The sequence below is a fragment of the Bubalus bubalis genome, chromosome 13 (genome assembly GCF_019923935.1).
Source record: "Bubalus bubalis isolate 160015118507 breed Murrah chromosome 13, NDDB_SH_1, whole genome shotgun sequence".
Classification (NCBI taxonomy): Eukaryota; Metazoa; Chordata; class Mammalia; order Artiodactyla; family Bovidae; genus Bubalus; species Bubalus bubalis.
Genome location: NC_059169.1, coordinates 77,585,405 through 77,610,392, shown reverse-complemented (window position 1 = coordinate 77,610,392; position 24,988 = coordinate 77,585,405). Strand labels below are relative to the sequence as shown.

Below are 24,988 nucleotides of genomic sequence, written 5' to 3'. Positions count from 1 at the left end.
TGTTGTTTTCCTCTATTTCTTTGCATTGATCACTGAGGAAGGCTTTCTTATCTCTCCTTGCTATTCCTTGGAACTCAGCACACAGTAAAATTAAAGGAGAAAAGAGAATGGACAGGATAAGAATCCCAGTTTAAACCCCCTACAGCAAAAAACTCACCCTTTTTCTTTGTAGAACACTAGCCAGTTTTTGTGTGAAAACTCTTTACACATTTTGTAAGTTTCCTAAAGACAAGAAAAAACAAATTATTCACATTAACTGTGATGGATGCAGTCAAGTCTCTTCAACTGCTTTTCCTTAAATAAAGTTCTTCAATGTGTAAAACATATAATTCTCTGAGAAGCTACCCCTCTTCATCCATTCCAAGACTCTTACGGTAACATGGATTAAAATATATTTTAAAATTCACTGTGAACTATGTACTAAAACACTTTTAGGATAATATTTAAAAAAATAATGCCAAATGCTGATTAGAAGTAAACATGCTATCTAGTGATTAACTGTGATGTTTGTACCATAGCGTCAATACATAGGAAATATTTTGTTTCTTAGGTTTGGATCTATTTATGACATTTAAAATATCTCTTTTTTTCATGGCATTTTAAGACCTATAAGTATGCTGTGTTGTCCAGGGCAGAGGGTAAGTTCTGTTTTATATTCATTACCTTTTCCTGAATGGCAGAATAGACTCCCTGGGGTTGGCCAAAATGTTTAATTACTAGTTTATTAAGCTAAAATATTTATTTATCTTGTAAAAACATCTGGTGTATACCAGATGTTGCACTCATAGGTTCATTACATAAATTCAAAACATTAACACAGACCTGGAAAGCAGGTTAAAGTGCCTGCATGATTAGGGATTTGTCATGAATATCACACACAAATGGCTCATGAAGTCCTATGATTATTAGTTCAAATGTTCCTGCGATGGATACAAAAAGAACACTGATACTTAGTTATACGTCTATCTATGTCTACCTACTTGTATCATATTAAAATTCACAAGTGCCTAATAAGAGAATTCTTTTGTGCATTATAGCAAACAAAAGGTGCCACAAGGGGAGGGCAGGCATGCATTTTTACAGTTAGAAAGCTACAGAAAATCCTTGGCAATTTACTGGGCAGGCTGGGTATTCCTTACAGCTTCCTCCTTGTTCCACCAGGAAGTTTTCTTCATTGTAAATTCTTCTGAAGGTAGGATGAGACGGCGAAGGGCTTGGCTAGCGGGATCCAGCAACAGGATGACATTGCTCTGGAAATAAAGAGAATATATATATATATATTTTTAAAGCAGCAGTCTCTTGGCAGCCTGGAAATAAAGGGTATTTAGTGATAAATAAACCAAAGGTAAGATGACAATACTGAAATATTTAAACGACTCCATAAAAACACTAAGTGATTTTCCATAGTACAGAATTTAAAGCCTTCCATAGTTTAATGAGGATATTTTTAATTATGTAAGGCAGACTTTCTTCTTTGAAGATTTTATCTTAAAACCATCCCCTTGTAAATATAGGCTAGGTTTAACCATGACTCTGTTTTATTATGTAGTAAGGAGGAAATTAAGACATTTGATCATTTTTAAAAGTCTGTTTACTTTTATCAAAATTACACGTAAAGAATGTGCAGTTAAACCAATACAACATTGTAAAGTAATTATCTTCCAATTGAAAAAAATTTTTAAGTGATTTACAAAAAAAAAAAAAAGCATGTTGAAAAACTCTCTTCCACTATGCATTCAATTGTCTGATGATGAGAGGGGCTATGCTGTTAGTTGTTTGGCCTGAGGAATCATGGTGCTGGAGAAGACTCTTGAGAGTCCCTTGGACAGCAAGGAGATCAAACTAGTCAATCCTAAAGGAAATCAACCTTGAATATTCTTTGGAAGGACTGATACTGAAGCTGAAGCTCCAATACTTTGGCTACCTGATGCGAAGTCTCATTGGAAAAGACCCTGATGCTGGGAAAGATTGAAGGCAGGAGGAGAAGGGGACAACGGAGGATGAGATGGCTGGATGGCATCACCGACTCGATGGACATGAGTCTGAGCAAACTCGGGGAGAGAGTGAAGGACCGGGAAGCCTGGTGTGCTGCAGTCCATGGGGTCACAAAGAGTCAGACACAACTTAGCGACTGAAGAACAACACACTGTGCATAAATGAATCTCATTTATTCTTTTCACAAATGCAGGTTCAACTCAGAAAATATGTACATGATATAAAGATGGATTAGCAAGAAAATATCAAGGACCCCAAGAACCAAGCTGGTAATGAGTATTTCTGCATCTTGTCATTCACTGAGCTTGGGAACATTCACAGCTCGTGCTGTGATAACACAGTGACAAGAGATCGCTCCAGCAGCCTTCATCACAGTTATGCAAATGAAGTAATAACCTCTCAGAAATTAGGAGGATTTTTTCAAGAAAAAAAAAAAACTAAAAAAAATTAAGCTTAGACATTAAAATAAGTGAATAGAAACACATGAAATAAGAACTTAAAATTTACAAAGCCAGAAAAGATTGAATATTTTAAAGGAATGTAAAGAAGTTGGGTTTTCAGTTAAAATTTAAAGACATTTGAAGGTCAGACTAACAGGTTTACAAAAAGGCACGGACGAATTTTTTGTCAAGCCTCATTGTTATGTAATTGTCTTTTTTTTCTCTCTTATTTTGGTTCATTTTGTTTTGTCTTATTAAAATCTGGGTCTCCTTCAGTTATCCTAACCCTTATGAACTTTTCATTTAAAGAACTTTCTTTGGGGAAAATAAAATCACAAAGCATCCAAAGAATCACTATATATTTTGTAAAATATATACAAAATATAAAAAGTCTGCTCATTTCTTCCATAACATTTATGTTGTTGTTGTTCAGTTGCTATGTCCGACTCTGTGACCCCATGGACTGCAGCACACCAGGCTTTCCTGTCCTCCACTATCTCTGGGAGTTCCCCCAAACTCATGTCCATTGAGTCAGTGATGCCATCCAACTTATATTTAAAGAAGAAAGAAGAATACAAGGATGAATAATCATCACTTTTGCCCTTTATCATATAATCTAATTAGAGAGGAAATAAAAGGAAATGAAAATAGATTAACAATTCACCTGCAAATCTGAGACCTCATAGTGTGGCTTCAATTTATTTTAATAGCAAATTTTACTGACGTGCTCAAGAATTAAAGTAGTAGTTGCACTGAAGTTTCCTTTATTCCATATACTTCAAATATTGGCTATATTAAAAAAATTCTAAGCAAGTTGACAAAGCTTAAAGTTTTCTTTATAAAGACACTTAGAATGCATCATTCTGTATAATACGCAGTTCTCCATTACAGACGTGCATTACGATGGAACTCTGGTCAATGTTACATGGTACCCTGGATGGGAGAGGGGTCTGGGGGAGAAAGGATACATGTGTATGTATGGCTGAGTCCCTTCACTGTTCACCTGAAACCTTCACAACGTTGTTTGTTAGTCAACTATACCCCAATACAAAATAAAAGGCTTATTTTTTAAAAAATGAATGTGCATTAGTAATATTCTTTTTTAAAATCAACGTATCATATAAGAAGCACTATTCCTGGCATTTGAAAGTTTGAATATGATAAAAATCTCAAGGAAAATCCTTTAAGTTTTCCTTAAGAAGTTGTACTAATAAGTTAAAATTTTGTAGTCTCTATTCTAGATTAAATCTTTTTTTTGAGTTAGTATTTTTTAAAGAAGAAAATCTCTCTTATGATAAATATGTACAACATTAACACAAATCACTAGCACTTAAGCAATTTGGATAATATTAACTTTTATAAGCAACAGAAAGTCCTAAAAATAATGTTTGATCCCAAATGTGATTAAGTAGAAGAATAAGTAGATGATTAAACAGATATGGTTACACACAAAAATGAGTACAGTTTTGCATTTTTCTTCCTTTTTAGGGTCTAGTACTTACGAAGTGAACTGAAAAACTGGATCTTTCTAAGTAACAGAAAACATATCTTTATATGTGTGTGTATACATACATATGTTTCCAGCCACCGCTGTGTTTAGAATTAGTTCTAGAAGCAACTGGCAATATGAAGGAGTTCTGCTGCTCCATCCTTTTAGATGTTAATGGTTTCCTTCTGTAAATGACTAATGATATATTCTGTCTGAGTTTAAAAATAGAATTTTGCGTCACACATGAGTACATGTAACTGTGGTTTTGGCACTCCTTCCAGGGGGGCAGGGAGGAGAAGCGAGTGAGCAATTTTATTATGTTTGTATTTGACTGGGAGAAAAGTAACCTCTGGATGACCTCCATGTCCTAAAGTCTGAAATTCTAAACTCTGTATAGATGTAATAAGTAATCTCATGGTGGGGTGGGGTAGGGGGGAGGGAGGAGGCTTTATTTTTAGGCATGGTGAAGTTTCCCTTTCCTCACTTAAGATTTTATTTTAGCAAGGAATTTTTGAACAACTTCTTAAACCAACCAGCGAAATGCATCTGTTGCCAAGCTCTATAAAGACAAGGGATAGATGAATTAACGGAAGTACTTCTTTACAATATTTCAGCCCCCTTTTCAGCTAGGGCAGAATGGGGGAGAAGGAACTGAAGGCAGCACACTCATTTTTTCATTAGATTAGAATTATTTATCATTTGTTAAATTTTACAGTTACGTGCCGTTCATTTGGAATTAAGGAGGGCTTAATACTTTAGTGGGGACACAATATAAAACAGAGGACAGGTAGACAGAAATCCTGGTAAGCCATGCGAGTCTCCTCAGGGCATTGAGGTAACCTGGAGAATCGCTGAAACTGGTCAATGGGGAAAGTCAGGTAGCATGTAAGAATGCCAGGAGGGGAAGTGTGGGTTTATACAAAAAACACACTGTCTTTGATGAAAGTCATTATACATGATCAGGGAACTGATCCACAATGTTGCCAAATAATTGGATCTTATGAGAAGACAAACTGCTTCCTGAGGACCTGAAAATCTCATACTTTTAGAATTGGTATCTGTAAATTTGACAGTTGAAAATTTGGCAAGATTTTTTGAAAAAAAATACTCCAAAATCAGACTTCTATTTAAATTTGATTGGTTCACTTAATCAAAAATCACCAAGATATCATGTGCTTTTTATGAGAGTTTCCTCTGGCTGTAGAAATCAATTCAATGGCATTGATATTTTGTCGGAACTCTACAAAGTAAAACCTTTTCCAATGGGATGGACACAAGCTTTTCTAAGCAAGAGCTGGACATTTGTATATTCTGCTTCTAGGAGAAAGTAAAGTGAAAAAAAATTGTGAAAATCAGAAAAAAACCAAGTAACTCAGAATTTATGGTAATTGTTGAGTCCTGCCCCCAGGCCACAGGTGCAAGACTTTGCACCAAGGCCACAGAAGCCGAGCCCAGGACCAAGGACACCTCCGAAGCTGACCGAGCCCCTCTGTAACTGTTGCTAAAAGCTCCTGTCACCACTGACAAGCTTCCTGACTCCCAATCAGGCAAAGACACCCACTCCAGTAATCACCCGATAGCGCCCCAACCAATCACCTATGGCCAAAGGTCCAGGAGGAATTTTTTTTGTCCCTGAGGCTATAAAAATTGGATATTAACCCACAAAAACTGACTCTCTCTGGTCTGTCAGGAGGTCGGCCCTCTGCGCTTGCAGTGTCCACGTTATGTCTGCTTGTTGTTCTTAATAAACTCACTCCCTTCTGAAATGCTCTGTGTCTGGAAATTCTTTTCCAACCTGTGCTCGGACTGCCTCAACAGTAATTACTTAGGCAAAGCCTAAAGTTGAAGTTGACTTACTTAACTCGGTGAAACCCTGATATGTTATTTACGAGATTTTAAAAATTCTTGATTAGAAACAGCCTAAAAGCACTGTTCTGGGTAATGCTTTATTCTTAGAGTACCTTAAAATACTTAACAAGTAAAAACATTGCATTTTTTCAATATTTTCCTATGACGAATAACTTTAAAAAATTTTCAGACTACCTGCCCCTACCTTTCTGCAGTGAGTGGACAAAACTACTTTAATTCTGGTGGTGTCAATCTGATTTGGCTTGAACTTCTGTTCTACCAAGTGTTTACTGGGCAAGTTATTTAAACTCCGTGAGCTTCAGTTTCCTCACATGTAAATATTGCTAAAGCTACCCCACTGAGCCTCTGGAAGAATAACATGGAATAACGTATGCAATCTTTTCCTTGACATGTTGTCAGCATTTAATCATCAATCTTCCTCCTTGAGATAATCGTCATGTGGCTTCTGAAATGCCACATCCTGGTTTATTCATCTCCACCTCTGGATGCTCATCTTCAGTTCCCCTCGGTCGATTCCTCCTTCTTTCCCCGATTTCTTCATATTTCAGTGCTCCAGGGCTTAGAGCTGAGACTTCTCTTTTCTATCCACATTCCATTCCCTTAGTCATCGCTTTCAGTTTCATGATTTAAATAACATTTATACTCCAGTGACTTCCCAATTTATGCTTCCTGTTCTCCATTAAACAGCAGAATCATCTATTTGGCTTTGATAGGCATCTCGAATTGAATCACACATCTAATTTTTCCTCCCAAATCAATTCCTTCCTCATCTCAGTTCATGGCAGGTCTACCCTTTTTGTTGCTGAAGCCTTAAATCTTAAAGTTGACCTTAGCTTCTACTCTGTCACTTCATGTATCTGATCTGTTAGGAAATCCTGTTAGTCGCACCTTCGGAATATATACAGAATCCATCATTACTGATGACTTCCAAACTTGGGTGATCTCTTGCTTGAATCATTGTAAAAAATCTCTTAATTAGTTTCCTTCATTCTGTCTTCGTACCTGTAGACTATTCACCACAGAGGAGCTAGAGAAATCCCTAAAATATATGTCGGATCTAGCTGCTCATCTGCTTGAAGCCCCCTAAGACCTTCTTCCCCTCTCCTCACAGGCAGCGCAGAACCGTAGAATGATTCATAAGGCTTTGCACCTCTGCGTCCCCACCCTCCACCATGGTCCTGCCCCAACTCACTGCAGGACCTCTTTGGCCTCGCCTCTTTATACTCTGGCCCTCATTCAATATTTCCCACCACATTTCTTTAAAGATCCAAAGGCGTATTCCAGCCTCTGGGTCTTTGAATTTATAATTCCCTTTCCCTAGGAACTCTCTGCTTCCCAATATCTCTTTTCTCCCTCAACGCTATCAAATCCACTTAAATATCATTTTCTCAGTCAGGCGATCCCTGACCCTCCCTGCTTTAAACGGCAGTCTTCCTTCTATTTTACTCTCCCTTGTTTCTCATCGTCTAATTTAAGTTGTAATTATTTATTTTGCTTATTGTCTATCTTTCTGCACCAGAATACAAGCTTCTCAGAACAAGGACTTTTGTTTTGTTTATGGAAGTATCCCTAAGAGTAAGCACATGATACTTACTTGATGAATGAATAATATGCTTAGTATACTATTTGGTGGGCTTCCCTGGTGGCTCAGTGGTAAAGAATGCCACAGGAGACGTGGGTTCAATCCCTGGGTTGGGAAGATTCCATGGGTTGGGAAGAAGGAAATGGCAACCCATCTGCCTGCATTGCAGGAGACACAGGAGATATGGGTTTGATTCCTGGGCTGTGACGATTCCGTGGGCTGGGAAGAAGGAAATGGCAACCCATCTGCCTGCATTGCAGGAGACACAGGAGATGTGGGTTCGATCCCTGGGCTGGGAAGATTCCGTGGATTGGGAAGGAAATGGCAACCCACTCCAGTATACTTGTCTGGAGAATCCCATGGATAAGGAGCCTGGAGGGCTACAGTCCATAGGGTCACAGAGTCAGAAACAACTAAAATGACTGAACACACACACACACACAATTTAGTAGCTACCAGGTGGGTAACAGGTCTATAAAAACATGGTACTCCTTTCTGTTGGATAGTATAGATTAACTTTGTTGTTGTTTAGTCACTAAGTTGTGTCCTTTTTGACATTTTGAATGCCCTTTTTGACTTTATGAATGGGATTAGTGCCCTTACAAAAGACACATGGATGTGATCCCTGCTACTTCTGCCATGTGAGGTCGCAGGGAAAAGACCGCTATCTAGGAAGGAAGTTTTCACCAGATCCTGAACCTGCAGTCACCTTGATCTTGGACTGGCCAGGCTGCAGAACTGTGAGAAATAAATACCTGCTGTTTATAAGCTACCTTGTCTACGGTACCTACATTACAGCAGCCCAAACAGACTGAGAGAGCGGTCCCCAACCTTTCTGGCACCAGGTCCAGTTCTGTGGAAGACAGTTTTTCACGGACGGGGGATGGGGCGGATGTCAGGATGATTCGAGCACCTTACATTTACTGTGCACTTTATTTCTATTACTGTTACATCAGCTCTGCCTCAGATCATCAGGCATTTGATCCTGGAGGCTGGAGACCCCTGAACTAAGACAATTCCATTCAGTATAGCTACACAGCTGTCTCCACATAAAGAATGCCATTCGGGTTTCAGATAACGTGTCATCTCCTAAGCGGAGCTATCTTAGCACTCTTGAGTACTATTCATTCTTCCAACTCCTCCCACCCTACCCCCATCTTTCCCTAAGACATTTTTTCTTGTTGTTGTTTAGTCGCTAAATCGTGTCTGACTCTCTTGGGATCCCATGAACTGTACGGCAGGCATCACTGCTTGAAACTGGCATATTTATTTGTTGGCGCGCTTGCTGTTTATCTCCCCACAGAGAATGCAAACTTCATAACAATGAACCGCTGCTGCTGCTGCTCAGTCTCTTCAGTCATGTAGACTCCGCGACCCCATGGACTGCAGGCCACCAGGCTCCTCTGTCCACGGCATTCTCTAGGCAAGAATACTGGAGTGGGTTGCCATGCCCTCCTCCAGGGGGTCTTTCCTACCCAGGGACTGAAACCCCATCTCTTAACGTCTCCTGCGTTGCAGGCGGATTCTTTACTGCTGAGCCACCAAGAAAGCCCCCAACAATGAACTATCCAGCCTCAAATGTCATTAGTACTGAGGTTAGGAAACCCTCACTCAACATGTTTCAAAGAATAAAGCCCACGTTGAAGTCCCCCAGAGAGGAAGGCGTTAGCCTGCCTTGTGGTACTGATAACACACAACTCCTGACTCCTTCCTGCAGCCCCTCTCTTCAGTCCTGATGAAAGCACACACTTTTAGTGATAGGCTGGAAAACATCCTTGCCTGTCCCTCACGTAAGTCATTCTTGGTATAACGAGGCCACGTCGTTACCTGCTGCTCATGGAGAACCACTTGACCCTTTAGGGGATTTCCCAGCGGCGCCACCGTCACAAATGGGTGCCAGATCCCACTGGCCGTTCTCGGGAAGATGTCGAAAAGGTCCACAAAGTGGCCGCTCTTCCCAGTCATATTCATAAAGTATAAGGACACGGGATTGCATGCAACTACATAGAGAGTATTTTCCTCATTTTCTGAAATGACCAAAAAAAAAAAAAACAAAAACAGAGTTAATTCTATTCTGCAGTAGATTTTCTGCCTGGTCCAAAAAGGTTCAGTGAAAACTGAATCATAAGATTCAGAGACGGCATACAACCGGAACTCGGCAGATGACCTGCACATGGATTGGTCAAAGAGCATTGGGAGAAGCAATTTCATACCTGCTCTAAGTGTTGGAGAAGGGAATGGCAACCTACTCCAGTATTCTTGCCTGGAGAATCCCACAGACAGAGGAGCCTGGTGGGCTACAGTCCAGGGGATTACAAAGAGTAGGACACAACTGAGCGACTAACACTTTCTTCTTTCTAAATGTATCAATAGATGGGACCATGCCTATAACTCCAGGAAGTAAGTATCTATTTGTTCCCCAAAGAATTCCATAACATCTCACAGTAACATCATTAAATATTTAACACTCCTCAATGTCAGGAAATTCTTCCTTCTATGAAAGTATTTTGTGCTTCAATAAAAGTCTGTTTCCTCTTATTTTATTATTGGCTCAGATGGATAACAGCTGGTCAACATCTTCCGTCTGCTAATTTGGTATTTCCCAGTTTACTAGCTCTTTAGGGTTTTCAAGTAAATAAGTATTTCCATTTTTTGATTCTTAGCTCTATGGATCTTATTTTCCAAATTATCTTTTTTCATATTTGTGTATTTTTATTATTACAAAACCTGTCTTTTCAATCAAGTACTTGACTAGGTCCCTTTTCTGAATTCTATTTCAGTGCTTCCTCAACTTTCAAGTGTGTGTGAATCATCTGGGGATCTAATGAAAGTGCAGATTGTGACTCAGGGGCTCTGGGGTGGGGTTTCACTCTGCCTTTCCAATGAGCTCTCAGGAAATGTCACTGCTCTAGGCTTGAGGCAGGTTCTCTGGGGTGGGGTTTCATTCTGCCTTTCCAATGAGCTCCCAGGAAATGTCACTGCTCTAGGCTTGAGGGCGTCCCTTTGAGTAGCCAGGTTCTGGACTGTTAACCATAATCTCTATTTCCGGGCACCCTAAAGCAAGGGATTAAGCTGCTTCTGTATAATAATCACTATTAATATCACTCATCATCCAGGTATCTATTTACAAGTGGTCATATTTTCTGAACCCCAAACTAAGGTATAAGGTATGATAATGAGATATGTGGGACTATGATGGAAATTTCAGGAAAAAAATATAGTGCGTGCGTGTGTGTGTGTGTGTGTGTGTGATGTGTACACATAGAGACCAAATATGTACAAAGATAAATTAAACAAATAAGCTGACATTGATAAGAAACACAACTCAGTAGAAGATCAGAGAAAGGCATTATTTAGAGACACTGTGAACTGTGTAGGAACTACAGTTCCAAACATCAGAATCACATGACTTATAATTTAAGAATGTTTTTAATGTGTCTATCAGCACAAATAAATTCTATTCGACATTTATTGAGCAATTTTGGAAGTATAATAAAAGTGTTAATAGAAATATACTTCATAAACATCACTTGTCCTCTCTTATTGCAGCATTAAGCACTGTTTGGTCTCTGGCTCAAACATATCTATCTATCTAACTAACTGATTCTAAGAGAACCAACAAAATCTTCTTTTCTCTCCCAAATACAAAATAGGCAAAAAAACAAAAGAGATTTAAAAAAACAACACAAAAGCCCAGTTTGCAAATGTGGACAATACTGAAACAGAGAGTTAAATTATGTGAGGGACAGCAAATGAGTTTCACTTTTAAGGACCAGTTCTGACTGGCTGGCCGTGGCTGCCTGGAATGCTGCGTTGAGAAGAACTGTGAGACTGTGACAAGGTTTAACGACCCCTGTCACTGACATGAGGCAGAGGTTCACAGCATACTTATTCACAATCTCTAAAAATGAGACAAGGGCCAAAGTTCAAACTTTATTGGTAAGACCTATTCACATTCTCTACTCATGTACATTCTGTGGATGTTTGTCCCTAACTTTAGCTATGTTGAGTAAAAATATGTGCTTCTAAAATGTACAGAGTTTTTGTTGGTTAAATTATGTGAGGGACTGGTGTTGCTATTAAGACATTTTCAGTTCAGTTCAGTTCAGTCGCTCAGTCGTGTCCAACTCTTTGCAACCCCATGGACTGCAGCACGCCAGGCCTCCCTGTTCACCATCAACTCTCGGAGTTTATGCAAACTCATGTCCATCGAGTCGGTGATGCCATTCAACCATCTCATCTTCTGTTGTCCCCTTCTCCTCCTGCCCTCAATCTTTCCCAGCATCAGGGTCTTTTCCAATGAGTCAGCTCTTTGTATCAGTGGCCAAAGTACTGGAGTTTCAGCTTCAATATCAGTCCTTCCAATGAACACCCAGGACTGATCACCTTTAGGATGGACTGGTTGGATCTCTTTGCAGTCCAAGGGACTCTCAGGAGTCTTCTCCAACACCACAGTTCAAAAGCATCAATTCTCTGGCGCTCAGCTTTCTTCACAGTCCAACTCTCACATCTATACATGACTACTGGAAAAAACCATAGCCTTGACTAGACAGACCTTGGTTAGCAAGGTAATGTCTCTGCTTTTTAATATGCTGTCTAGGTTGGTCATAACTTTCCTTCCAAGGAGTAAGCGTCTTTTAATTTCATGGCTATAGTCACCATCTACAGTGATTTTGGAGCCCCCCAAAATAAAGTCTGTCACTGTTTCCACTGTTTCCCCATCTATTTTCCATGAAGTGATGGGACCGGATGCCATGATCTTAGTCTTCTGAATGTTGAGTTTTAAGCCAACTTTTTCACTCTCCTCTTTTACTTTCATCAAGAAGCTCTTTAGGTCTTCTTCACTTTCTACATTCATATTATTCTCTACATAATAGGGCTTCCCTGATGGCTCAGCCAGTAAAGAATTCACTTGCAGTGCAGGAGACTGGAGTTCAATCCCTGGGTAGAAAGACCCCTGGAGAAGGAAATGGCAACCCACTCCAGTATTCTTGTCTAGAGAACTCCATGGACAGAGGAGACTGGCGGGTCACATATGATCATGGGGTCACAAAGAGTCAGACAGGACTAAGTGACGAATAAACCCAACACACAGTGAATGTAAAATATCTTAATAGGAACACCAGTCTGTCACCAACAAAAACCCTGTACATTTTAAAAGCACATATTTTTACTCAACATAACTGATTTTAGGAACAAACATCGATAGAATGTACACAAACAAAAGCTTGCTTCCTAATTTTTGCCTGAATAATCCCCGTTGTAGATAAGTTAGGGAGTCTCTCCCTTTCCCCCGTCATGATTCTGTTGCTATCACCTTAGTAACTGCCATCAATTTCTGGCAGGTACTTCTGCCAAAAAGTACCTAGGACGTACTGCATGAACCAGTAGGTAATGGCAACAGTCCAGAGATGCAGACGCCAAAAATTCACATCTTTTATTTGCCATTCTTTACAATGAGAGGTTTAATGACTGCAAATCCTCCAACCCTGCTTTCAGAATACAAGTAATCACCAAACTGGAATCCCAGCCAAAAAAATCCAATGTTTTTCCTTTTCCTTCCCCCTTCTATTTTTAGCATGAGCCCGGGCTGAGTTTAACTTTGTGCTGCAATTGTAATGAGAAACAGACGTGCGTATGAACTCAGCTGTGCTTACGTGGACTCCACAACAGTATTCTGTTAGGTTGTTATAGGAAATTAGATCTAAATTACATATAATTGCTATCCAATCCAAGCATGGCACAGTGACTGAGTCTAGCATCGACTTCTTGATGTCTAGAGATTATTTTGATCTGGCTTTTTAAAAAAAATCAGTGCAGGAAGGAAAAATCAAAAGAATAAACTGACATACCATGTGCTGTAGCTACGTCACAGATTAAGTTCATTTCATCCAATGGTAACCTCCAGGAGCTACATTCTTCGGTAAAGGTTTGGGATCTTCCTTCATGTCTTTCTATTGGATACTCCTGTATGTGTATGAGTGCTGGACCCTATTTAAAAAAAAAAGTAGTTATCTGCAATAAGATATTTGGGTAGTTATAAAAATGTAGAAAAGTAAGAGTTCTTCCAAACTAAGATTTTCAATTCAAATACTATCTTGACATACCTCTTCTCATTTTATTGACTGGCATGATACTTATGACAATAATAATACCATATAGTTGCATTTATAAAGGCTTTCACGTGTGCTATCGTATTTAATTTCTCATTTTCTTTTTATTCAGAAAATATATCAGATATAAAATCCCATAGGAGTTCTCATTACTTTACTCTTTCCTAAGCCAACTGCAAGTTTTGAACTCCAAGTATGGGGACCCAGAGCTGTCCAAACCAGGAGAATAATTTTTAAATACAGTTGATTTGCATGCCCTTACAGTCCTTAATTAATCACAACTTTTTGGGTCAGATATTGACTATTGCAGCAGCCGGGGCTTCCCAGGTGGTGTAGTGGTAAAAGAATCCACCTGTCAATACAGGAGATGCAGGAGACTTGGGTTCGATCCCTGGGTTGAGAAGATCCCTCGGAGTAGGAAATGGCAAAACACTCCAGTAATCTTGCCGGGAAAAGTCCATGGACAGAGGAGCCTGGTGGGCTATACAGTCCATGGGATCACAAAGGGTCAGACATGACTGAGTGACTGAGCATGCACGCATTCACGGGTGCTATCACCCCTTCTGTCTAGATTGTATCTTAGGAGCTAGATGAAACACTACATTTCTTGTACTCCTTTGCAGTAAGCATTCTGAATATGATTTAGCTTCTGCCAATTAAATGCACTTGCATGAGATTTGTAAGGCAGATGAGCAGCAGAAGCTATCCTCCTGCAGTCAGTGTGGACAAGGAGAATCTGACAAATATGAGCAGTCAGAGTCCATGCTCTAGTACAAGGGCTGACAAACCGTAGCTCACAGGTCAAGTCTGATCCACTCTCTGATCGAGTCGATAACATTTTACTAGGACACGGTGCCACTCATTTGTTAATGTATTGCCTGAGGCTGCTTTTGTGCTACCATGGCAAAGTTGAGTAGCTGTGACAGAATCTGTATGGCCACCATGCCTAAAATATTTACTCGTGTGTGTGTGTGTGTGTGTGTGTGCGTGTGCACGCGCTCAGTTGCTCAGTCGTGTTCGATTCTTTGCAAGCTTATGGACTGTAGCCAGTCAGGCTCCTCTGTCCTTGGAATTTTCCAGGCAAGAATACTGGAGTGCATTGCCATCTCCTGCTGTAGGGGGTCTTCCTGACGCAGGGATCAAACCCAGGTCTCTAATGTCTTCTGCATTGGTAGGTGGGTTCTTAACCACGGAGCCACCACTATCCAGCCCCTTACAGGAAAAGTCTGCTAGTCCGGTCTTATTGTGCAGAAGCAAAAACACTAATCCTGAAACCAAAAGTCCAGCGGTGGCCCCTTGACTTCTGTCCCTCTTGTCCTTTCTATTGATTTTATAAGCAGCTAATTCCCCACAGTCAAACCTAGCAGGATTGCTACTGCAACTAGTGATTGATATTTCTTTGCCTTTTTTTCTTGAAAACAAACATAATGGAGTAACTGTCCTGCCTGACTTTCCTAAAATACAGATTAGCTCTTAGGAATTCTACCAATCATTAGCCATTACCTATATCATGACCCTCAGAGGCCAGACTCACTTGAGAATCACAGAAGAAGCTAAATCTATTCTGAAATAACATTAGAATAAGTCATTTCTAAGATTGAATAGATTTTCCTCCAGGGAAGATACTGAAAAACAGATAACATTCAATATTCTAATGAAGAAATAATGATATCAACCTTAACGTCTATATGATGAGTTTCTGCTGGACACAGCAGTTTTTGCATTCCATTTCTTGACTGACCAATTGTCCAGTAGCCCATGAAGGTCTGCTCCGGCAGAGGCAACCTGTCAAAGATTAATTTGAAGAGTAAACATTTCTCCTTGTTTCCAAGTCACAGGAAAAAATAAGAACCGTGCATTGAAAGTGTTTAGTCACTTAGTCGTGTCCAGCTCTTTGTGACCCTGTGGACTGTAGCCTGCCAGACTCCTCTGTCCATGGAATTCTCCAAGCCAGAGTACTGGAGTGGGTTGCCATGTATTACTGATCACATAAATAAATCTGAAGAATACTTTACTTCAAAGTGAGTTCTACTTCATTTTATTAAAAGATAGTCTTTAATAGGATGTTTAAAATATACTTGAAAAAGAAAAGAATTCACATTTCAGAAACTCAGAAGGTAATGCCCTACTCTGTTTTTACCATGACAAATATAATTAACGTTTAAGAACTTTTTCCTGAATTGGTAAATACTTAGTAATTTAACATCTAAATTCCTATTAGAGTAATAGAAAGGACTTAGGGAAAAAATGGAGCAATCCATCAGTTTTTTTCATTCTATTCTCTTAAATTTGAAATCAAATAATAAGTAGTATAGAATACTACTGGGATTCCCAGGTGGCACAGTGGTAAAGAATCTGGCTGTCAATGCAGGAGATGTGAGTTCGACCCCTGGGTCAGGAAGATTCCCTGGAGAAGGAAATGGCAAACCACTCCAGCACTCTTGCCTGGGAAATCCCATGGACAGAGGAGCCTGGTGGGCCCCAGACCACGGCATCACAAAGAGTCAGACACAACCCAGGGACTAAACACCACCACCAGAATTCTACAGGTCACATGTTTGTAAGTTGTACAGGGCAAATTTCATAGGATCTACTTTAGCATTTTAATCTTTTTTTTTTTTTTAATTTGAACTGACATAAAATACATATAGAAACATTCACACAAATGTGTCACTTACTCCTGAGCACACCTATGTGTCCAGCACTCAAGCATCACCAACACTCAGAAACTCCCTTGGACTATTTCAGTCATTACCCTACCATGGGAGCTACTATGCTGACTTCTAATGGAATTATTCTATGTTTAGATTCCATTTTATCTAAAGCTACTTTTAAATAAAATAACTTGCAAAAACAAATATGGCAATGCTAAAGGACAAAATCACAGATAATTTTTTTCAGGATAAAGCCTTTACTTTTTAATCATACTAAATTTCTTGGAATCTTTACAAAAGAAACCATTGTCATTTAATTCGTTATGAATTTCTTATTCCATGGTAAGTGAAGGCCAAAAATGATTCAGAGTTAAAAGTTCTTCAAAAATAATGCATAATATGACTAAAAATTGAAATGAATGCTTGAAATAAGCTTCATGATCATTAAAAGAGTACATACTGATATTTAGAAAATCACTTTATTTTCAGTAAAAGAGTAAGTCTGACAAAATATCTGCACATACTTAATAAGACCATGGAAGGCTTAGATTTTTTTTGCATAGAATAGTGAAACCAAGTATTCTGGTGGAATATGATTTTTGTCCTTTGAAATGCTAATGTTTAACATCACAGGAAGGAAATCTAAAAGAAATTTACATTGAAATTCTTCTAAATCATAACATAAATCAATCAAAAGGACATATATGCTTTGTATCTATCATTTAAAATACATTTTAAGTACGTGGACAATTATCCTGACTGGTCATTACTTATTTCCCTGTTTTTTTGTTTTGTTTTGTTTTTTACCGCTAATGAGGTGGAAGAGTCACTGAGTTAGGGGATTTACTATAACTGTTCTCTCTTAAGGTAATAAAACACATTCCATGTCAAAAGGAAAGACTTTGTAGACTAGAATCTCTCTCTGCTTGTTTAGGGAATGAACAGTATTCATTGCCTTCAGCAGTTCACCAAAGGGGAATTAGATCTCTAAAAACAGAGCAGAAAACAAAGGAAGGAGATACACCCAATTTCCTTCCAATGTAGATTTAGTGGGTTCTAGTGCCTGGAGAATCCCGGGGACGGGGGAGCCTGGTGGGCTGCCGTCTATGGGGTCGCACAGAGTCGGACGCGACTGAAGTGACTTAGCAGCAGCATCAGCAGCAGCAGTGCTAATTCTTTTACTAACTAGCTCTGCAGACGTGGGAAAGAAAGGTTAGATAATTTCTCTGAGTGTTAATTTCTTCCTTTGTAAGATGAAGGCAATAATCTGTAAGATTCTGGTTTCTTCTAAGGACTGGGGGAGTCTCTGGTGACCATTTTAGAGAGTGGAGTGAAGTATCAGTGATAGATCTTACATAACCTTTGGTTCTGGAGTGAATATAAATAATCAGAATAAAATTATTTACACCTATCAATAGAAGGGGCTTCCCTGGTGGCTCAACTGGTAGTAAAGAACCCACCTACCAATGCAGGAGACACAACAGACACGGGTTTGATCCCTGGGTTGGGAAGATCCCCTGGAGAAGGAAATGCCAACCCATTCCAGTATTCTTGGCTGGAAAATTTCATGGACAGAGAAGCCTGGTGGGCTACAGTCCATGGGGTCGCAAAGATGTGCCAGGCCACATCAGTAGAATAGGTGCCTGGTAGACAAAATTGCTTTTTTAAAGCTGATAAAAAGGAGCTCTACGTCCACCCCAAATTGTCTCTTTGAAGATAACAGAAACAGTTACACATCTGGAAATCTAATCAGAGGTGGAGCATAGCTTAATAAAAATTATGGTCGGTTGATAGGTTGAAATAAAGCCTAAAAAACTGGTCTAATATATCCTTTAATAATCTCACAAAATATCACACAGATGCTAAAAACAAAATAAAACCAAAACCTTCATCCATTTGGGAAAAAAATAACTTTACTAGACCTCCAATTTTTACTGACAACCCCCAGGGAATATTCATGAAAGCTGCTTTGAACTTGCCAACTCACTCTAAGTAACGGTCATGGAAATTACAGACTGCCTGCTTCCATTTAAAAATAGCACTAGCTGTTTGGTTGGCAGAGTACGGGAAGGACCTACAGGTACCCCATATAGAATCTGTTTTGAAATCACAATTGCAACTGAAAGTCACATATGCAGGGTGTTCTGAAGTTACTCAATTAAACTGATTCTATCTGCCCCTTGGTAATACTGGGAGGTGTTTCTAGACTTCCTGTGGGCTCTAGGGTGGCCAAATGAGGTAAACCAAAGCCCCTCATTTATTTTCCACTACTAAGTTTTCCCAATACATTGTGGAAAAATTTGACGGTTATTAACTCTCTCCCCTTCAATAAGTTACTGCATGCATGCTAAGTCGCTTCAGTCATGTCTGACTCTTTGTGACCCCATGGACTATACTCCACCAGACTCCTCTGTCTATGGAATTCTACAGGCAAGAATACTGGAGTGGGTAGCCATTTTCTGCTTCAGGGGATCTTCCCGACTCAGGGATGGAACCCGGGTCTCCCACGTTGCGGGCAGATTCTTTACCATCTGAGCCACCAGGGAAGTCCAGTTAGGGGCAAGGGGAATTATAATTGAATGCATGAACAAGCTTTGGAATTTGAAATATATTCAACATTAATTTAAGGGTAACTCTAAACTAATAATCAGTTAGCAAACAGCCCTATACCATTACTGAAATCTGTCATCCATCTCCAACCAGACTTGTTATATCTGATTTGATTGAAACAACTATGGTATTTTCCATAGTTTTAAGATCCTGTTACTTCTATTGTTTAACTTTGTTAAAGTCCTACCTGGAATGATATCTGGGTTTGATTTTAAGGGAGAAGACAATGAACTTAAGGCTTATAAATAGTACTACTTTTTATCTTCAGTGTCATTCATGAATTTATGTTTTTTAAAACACTGAAGTATTTCAACTCATATGTTGTGATGTTTCTTAATCCCTTGTGGAAGTATTAATAAAGATCTGGAAGTAAAAGTTTTAACTAAAAAAGAAAAGGTGACTTTCAAAATTATGACTCAGGTCAAATTGCAGCACTTAGGCAAATTACAGAAAGGAAAAAAAAAGTTTTTTTAAGCAGGCATACATTTCATAACATGATGCATATGGACACCAAACTCGAGTTAGAGGGTCTGAATGACATATAAAAGATTTGTCTAAGATTGTTTCCATAAAGAGGTGAGCTGGGGTTTTAACGAGTATGTTCTGGCAAATTTCTGCCTTCTCTGAACATTTGCCAAAACTATTTCTGGAGTATGAAAGAAACACATGAAAAAGATTTGGATCTTTCTAGGGGCATTATGCAATTGGAAGTTGTTGACATACCTATTATCAACAATTCCTAAAACATTTCCTTACCACAAGAACTACTAATTTTCATGGGAATAATGGAACCCTTCAGGGTAGTTCCACCAACTCTCAACAATTCACCAATTATTACCATCTTTGAGAAGAAAAAGAACAACTCCAATTTTAGAGGGCCTAATGTTTTAAATCTAACCTTTGGCAAAAAGTAAGTTGGACTATCCAATTGAGTTTACTGGAACCTTTAACAGAATAACCCTGATAAATATTTCCACCTTTGATTCTGACCCATCCTCTCACTCTTCAGCCAGCATATGCCTTGGTGAAGTGAAGTGAAAGTCGCTCAGTTGTGTCCGACTCTTTGAGACCCCATGGACTATATAGTCCATGGAATTCTCCAGGCCAGAATACTGGAGCATATGCCTTAGTTACTGCGATTTGCTACTTGCTGTTCTTCCACATACTCTGTATCTTCATGCGTCCACGAGGTTTTTACTTCAGCCCAGAACTCCTTTCTGCTATTGCCTCTTTGATGAAATATTTCTCATTCTTAAAGCCCAATTCAAATGTCACTCCCTCTTGCATCCTTCTCCCACATTTCTTTCTGGGCAAAATGAATCTCTTGCTCTTCTGGGTTTCCAAGGAAATTTGTACATATGAAACTCTTAGAAACTCATAGAATAGAGTTCTGTAGTATCTGCAGTTTTCAAATTTAAGGCCTGATAGAGAGTGTGGTCAGAAGTGAATCTATGAAGTCCCTTGCAAATATTTATCCTTTCTAAAATAAAAAGTCAACACTCTACATAATGAAAACAGAAACTCCACCTTAAATACTTTAAACTACTAATAATGGGTACTACTGCCCCTAGCGATTCTCCCTTGTTTGCAAGAAACTTCTGAATTTCCCTTCCCTCAGTCTTGCATGTTGCTGGGAAATAAATTTTGCTTTGTTGCAAATAATGTGTACATGAACATTACATGTGTTTTTCCTTTCATTGTCTGGCTCTGCATTTAGACATTATGGTTTTCACTTTACAACTTAGATTTGTTCACCTCTGCCACTGAGATCCTGCTGTGGCCACAGAAATGAGAAGTCATTTGGATGCCTGAGATGAAAAAAAGACTTGGGGAAACTCGTCTTTCTTGGCTAACACTTCTCAGATAGCTCCTCATATCCAGGTTGACACTGTGTAGACTCAGCGCTGCTGCCCAGGGTCCCTCCATGCTAAAGCAGATGTGGTCACCAAGCTCCACACATCTCTTTCTTCCTCTTCACAGAAGTTGTGAGACTACAGGTCTGGGGCTTGGGTTTCCTTTCCCTCAACTCTCTTCAAATTTCACTGCAAAAACTTCTTTTTTTCCTGCCATCTGCTTTACCAACCACATCTTAGTATTTTTGAATCTTAAACTCTTTCCTTGTCTAGTTATTCACATCAACAATGACTGGGGCTGAAACTCTCCCAGTTGGAAATTTTCCCAGAAAACAAACAAAAAACCCCCAAACTACTATTATTTCCCACAAGAAGGACTCATAGGACGAGAAACCCGACTGTGAATGCAGCACTTTGAATATAACATTGCATAATAAGGTTGAGAGTTTATATGTTTTCTCAAGATTGCTAATTCATTGAAAGTAAGGCTTACATCCTACTCGCTTGAATCTCTGCTACTTAGAATTCATCAGTTCTGCTATGGAAACCTCTCATCCCATGCCCCTCTTTTTTTATCCCCAATGCCACAGCGTAAGCTCTCACGGTTCATCACTGGAATCACTGCAGTTGCTTCCCGATACGCAGGTCTTCCTGCTTTCAGTTTTCTTATCTTTAGAAAACTTAGAGGGGTCTTTCTTATTTATGAATCAGACCATGTTACTCTGTGGCTTCAAATTCTTCTACGGTTCCCTCAACTCTCCTCTTTCAGTCTCACCATGCAGCATGCCCTGTAAAACTGTCTCTGCTTGAAGCTCTTTCTTCTCCTTTATTAGCCAGGAGAACACCTATTCATCCTGCAAAGATTTAGCCTGGTGACTGTCCTTGAATCTCCCCCTGGGGCAGAAGGCAGCAACCCTACCTCTTTGCTCGCTCTTGTCAGAACACAAGGCACTCTTTACCTGAGTGCTTCCCCGATTATTATGGTCTCCTTGAAAGCAGATTCTGAGCCTTCTTCCCCTTTAGATTTTTGACTCCTCATTTAGTGTTTACCATGTATATGTTCAGTGGGTGTGTTTGTTTAATTACTCAATTCTGTCTGACTCTCTGGGGACCATGGACTGTAGCCCGCCAGGCTCTTCCATCCATGGAATTTTCCAGGCAAGATTACTGGAGCAGGTTTGCCATTTCCTATTCCAGGGGATCTTCCTGACCCAGGCATCGAACTGGAGTCTCTTGCGTCTCCTGTACTGGCAGTCCATGGGGTTGCAAAGAATTGGACACGACTGAGTGACCAACATTTTCACACATTTAATCGTGTTTGCTAAATGAACGAATGCGTGCATGTTGCATGCTAAGTCGCTTTAGTTGGGTCTGGCTTTTTGCCACTCTATGGACTGCAGTCCACCAGTCTCCTCTGTCCATGTGATTCTCCAGGCAAGAATACTGGAGTGGGTGGCCAGGTGCTCCTCCAGGGGGTCTTCCTGATGACATCTCCTTTGGCTCCTCCACTGCAGGTGGATTTGTTACTGCTGAGCCACCAGGGAAGCCCAAATGAATGAATGCTTGGTTACATTACAAGTGCCAACAGCTTCACCTACTTGTTTCTCATCTTGATGGCAAGTTATGAACCACCACAGCAGATCATCCTCACTGAATCTTGACTACCTAACTCTCAACAAAGGATGAAAGTATGTTTGAAAGAGTTACCAATTGGTTGGGATTCAGGATTTCTACCCAGCCAGGTGACAGAGATCATTTACAAATGCCTCAAGGATCAAGGATAAGTCTGTGAGACTGTCGAAGATGAGTACTGAAGAAGATTCATAGATCTTGACAATTTCTATGTAGATTGGTTATATTTTAAAATTTTTCTGTGCACCCCTATAAAGGAAGTGAAAGCAAGTTTTAATAAAATGACTGTGAAGCTACTTCAAAATATACCAAGAGAAGAAGGGCAAGGACTGTGAAACTGTAAAACTCAGTACCACCCTTCTGCTTATAACAGTTCTGAGATGTCACTGTTTGTTCAGCTGCTAAGTCATGTTCAGCCTTTGTGACCCTGCAGCAGGTGCACTGCTCAGGCTTCCCTTATGCCCCGGAGTCTGCTCAACCTCCTGTCCGCTGAGTCAGTGATGCCATCCAACCGTCTCATCTCAGATGTCATTATGTAAATCTTATTGTTGAAAACTAAAGAGCTATTTTACAAAGTGAAAGTAAATCATCACAAAGAGCAGAACTGTATACCTTAGAACTTCGTGATCTATTTGTAAAAACTAACTCTTTAATAGGACAATTACAGCATATAATAGTTTGGAAAATAGAAGGGAAAGCACAAAACATTGAGAGTCTTTTAATTTAATGGGATAAATAGTAAACTGATAATCACTCTTACAGTCAAAAATAAACCTAATGAAATCACTCTAGAGAGAACCCTGGTTGGGGATGTTCTTTTTGATGTCTCCCGGTATTTGGGGCTTCTCTGGTGGTTCAGACAGTAAAGAATCTTCCTGTAATGCAGGAGACCCGGGTTTGATCCCTGGGTCAGGAAGATACCCTGGAGAAGGGAATGGCAACCCACTCCAGTATTCTTGCCTGGAGAATTCCATGGACAGGGGGTCTGGTGGGCTACAGTCCATGAGGCTGCAAAGAGTCAGACAAGACTGAGTGACTAACACTTTCAGTACTTGGAAGACCCCATAGTTAGTCTCGGTCAGAGAAGAAGCAGCCACATTGACATTTCAGTTACACAGGATAAGTCTTTATGTGGAAGAAGATAGATACAGATGTTAGGTAGTTAGAATAGGAAACAGGAGTCCAGAATGGCGGTGGCTAAAAGACAAGGAAGAGAAAAGCCCATGAAAATAGAACAAAGGAAGGTCCGAGGACCGGAGTGAGGAGTCAGGCAGAACAAACAGCACTCCTGGCTAGCCCAATTTACATAGGGCAGGCCCAGGGGGAGAAAAAACATATAAAAAGAGGAGCCAAAGGGCTGGGGGGGTCTCTCTCTCTCCCGCGTGCTGGGGCACTCTTCTCTTCGCGTCCTTGGGTCAACATGCCCTCACGAACCTTGAAGATGGATTTTCCTGCTATTTTCTAAATAAAATAGAGCTGTAACACGGAGCTGTAACATGATTTGTCTAAGAGCTATAACATGGTCCATTCGAGACCTTCGAGCTGTAACATGGTCTGTCCAAGACCTGAGAGCCATGACACGCCGAGGGCTTTAATGTCCGTCACTCCAAATCTTGGTTGTGACGAGACAGAACCGAGAAGCATACACTCGTGTGACACAGGTATATGTCTTCATTGAGACAGATACCCTTTTAAGAGACATTCAATATAGATGAAGCTATTCTGTCTGAAATATGTACACCAGGCACTGCTCTAAAGAGAAAGATGAATACGAAACATGATTCTGTAACACACACTGCAGTGAGATATTAACATCTCTTACAACAAATAGGAAAACAGCCTCAGCTACCTTCACTGGGAGTTCTATCAAAACATGCGGTGAGACTGGCTGATAAAGTAGTGAATGGCTGCTGATACAAGGGAAAAGAGTGACTACTTGTTCAGCTTTCCAATTCAACTGGGGGCAGTGAACCATAGAATCTATGAGCTTGAGGGACATTAAAGGTTATTTAATCCAGTATTTCAAGTTTGGGTCCCTTGAGTACCTCCCCAACCAGGTTTGTCCAGATCTGTCTGAGGCCGGTCTACAGAAAGTACACCCTACATTTCCCCTGGGTAATCCACTCCACCTTTGAACACAGGAGCTGTTGGCCTAGAGATGGAAGCCAACTCTCTTTCATTTGTAATGACTTAGAAGCGACGCACATATACAGAGTGATTGATAATTATTTGGCTAAAGCTAACTAGATTATTAAGTGTAATTTTGAGGTTGGTAGTGTTAAGTAAAGGATTCTACATAGAATAAACTTAAGTTGCTTTAGTCGTGATTCTTTGCAATCCCATGAACTGTAACCCTCCAGCCCATCTGTCCATGGAGATTCTCCAGGAAAGAATACTGGAGTGGGTTGCCATGCTCTCCTCCAGGGGATCTTCCCGACCCATGGATCAAACCTGCATCTCCTGTGGCTCTGTGCTGGCAGGCCGATTCTTTCACCGCTGAGCCACTGGGGAAGCCCCTAGCAATGCATAAACTTACTTATATTATGTTGAGCTGCTATAGACATGCCTGGTTAACTTGATTTCTCATTTGTCCTTGGTAAGGGTGTCACTGTTACACCCTCAGGGCAGGCATTGCAGGGCAGTATAAGCTTTGCTATACTGGAGGCCATGGTCCCAAGAAACAGCAATTTCAGAATAAATCTTTAACATTTTTATTTTATTTAAATAAGAAAACAAATGGGAAAATTCCAG

The 24,988-nt window shown here is 40.0% G+C and overlaps 1 protein-coding gene across 4 annotated transcripts in view; it reads right to left on the bottom strand.

The window, feature by feature from the left end:
* VWA8 (von Willebrand factor A domain containing 8) overlaps positions 1–24,988 on the bottom strand; it is a 372,743-nt gene that overhangs the window by 145,607 nt on the left and 202,148 nt on the right. For all 4 annotated transcript variants that reach the window (XM_044926848.2, XM_025263046.3, XM_044926849.2 and 1 more), the window contains exons 27-31: positions 15,165–15,273; positions 13,228–13,366; positions 9,203–9,402; positions 1,140–1,250; positions 158–222 (exon numbers count right to left, since the gene is read on the bottom strand). In XM_044926848.2, the coding sequence (XP_044782783.2) occupies positions 158–222; positions 1,140–1,250; positions 9,203–9,402; positions 13,228–13,366; positions 15,165–15,273 (624 nt within the window). The remainder of the gene's footprint in view (positions 1–157; positions 223–1,139; positions 1,251–9,202; positions 9,403–13,227; positions 13,367–15,164; positions 15,274–24,988) is intronic.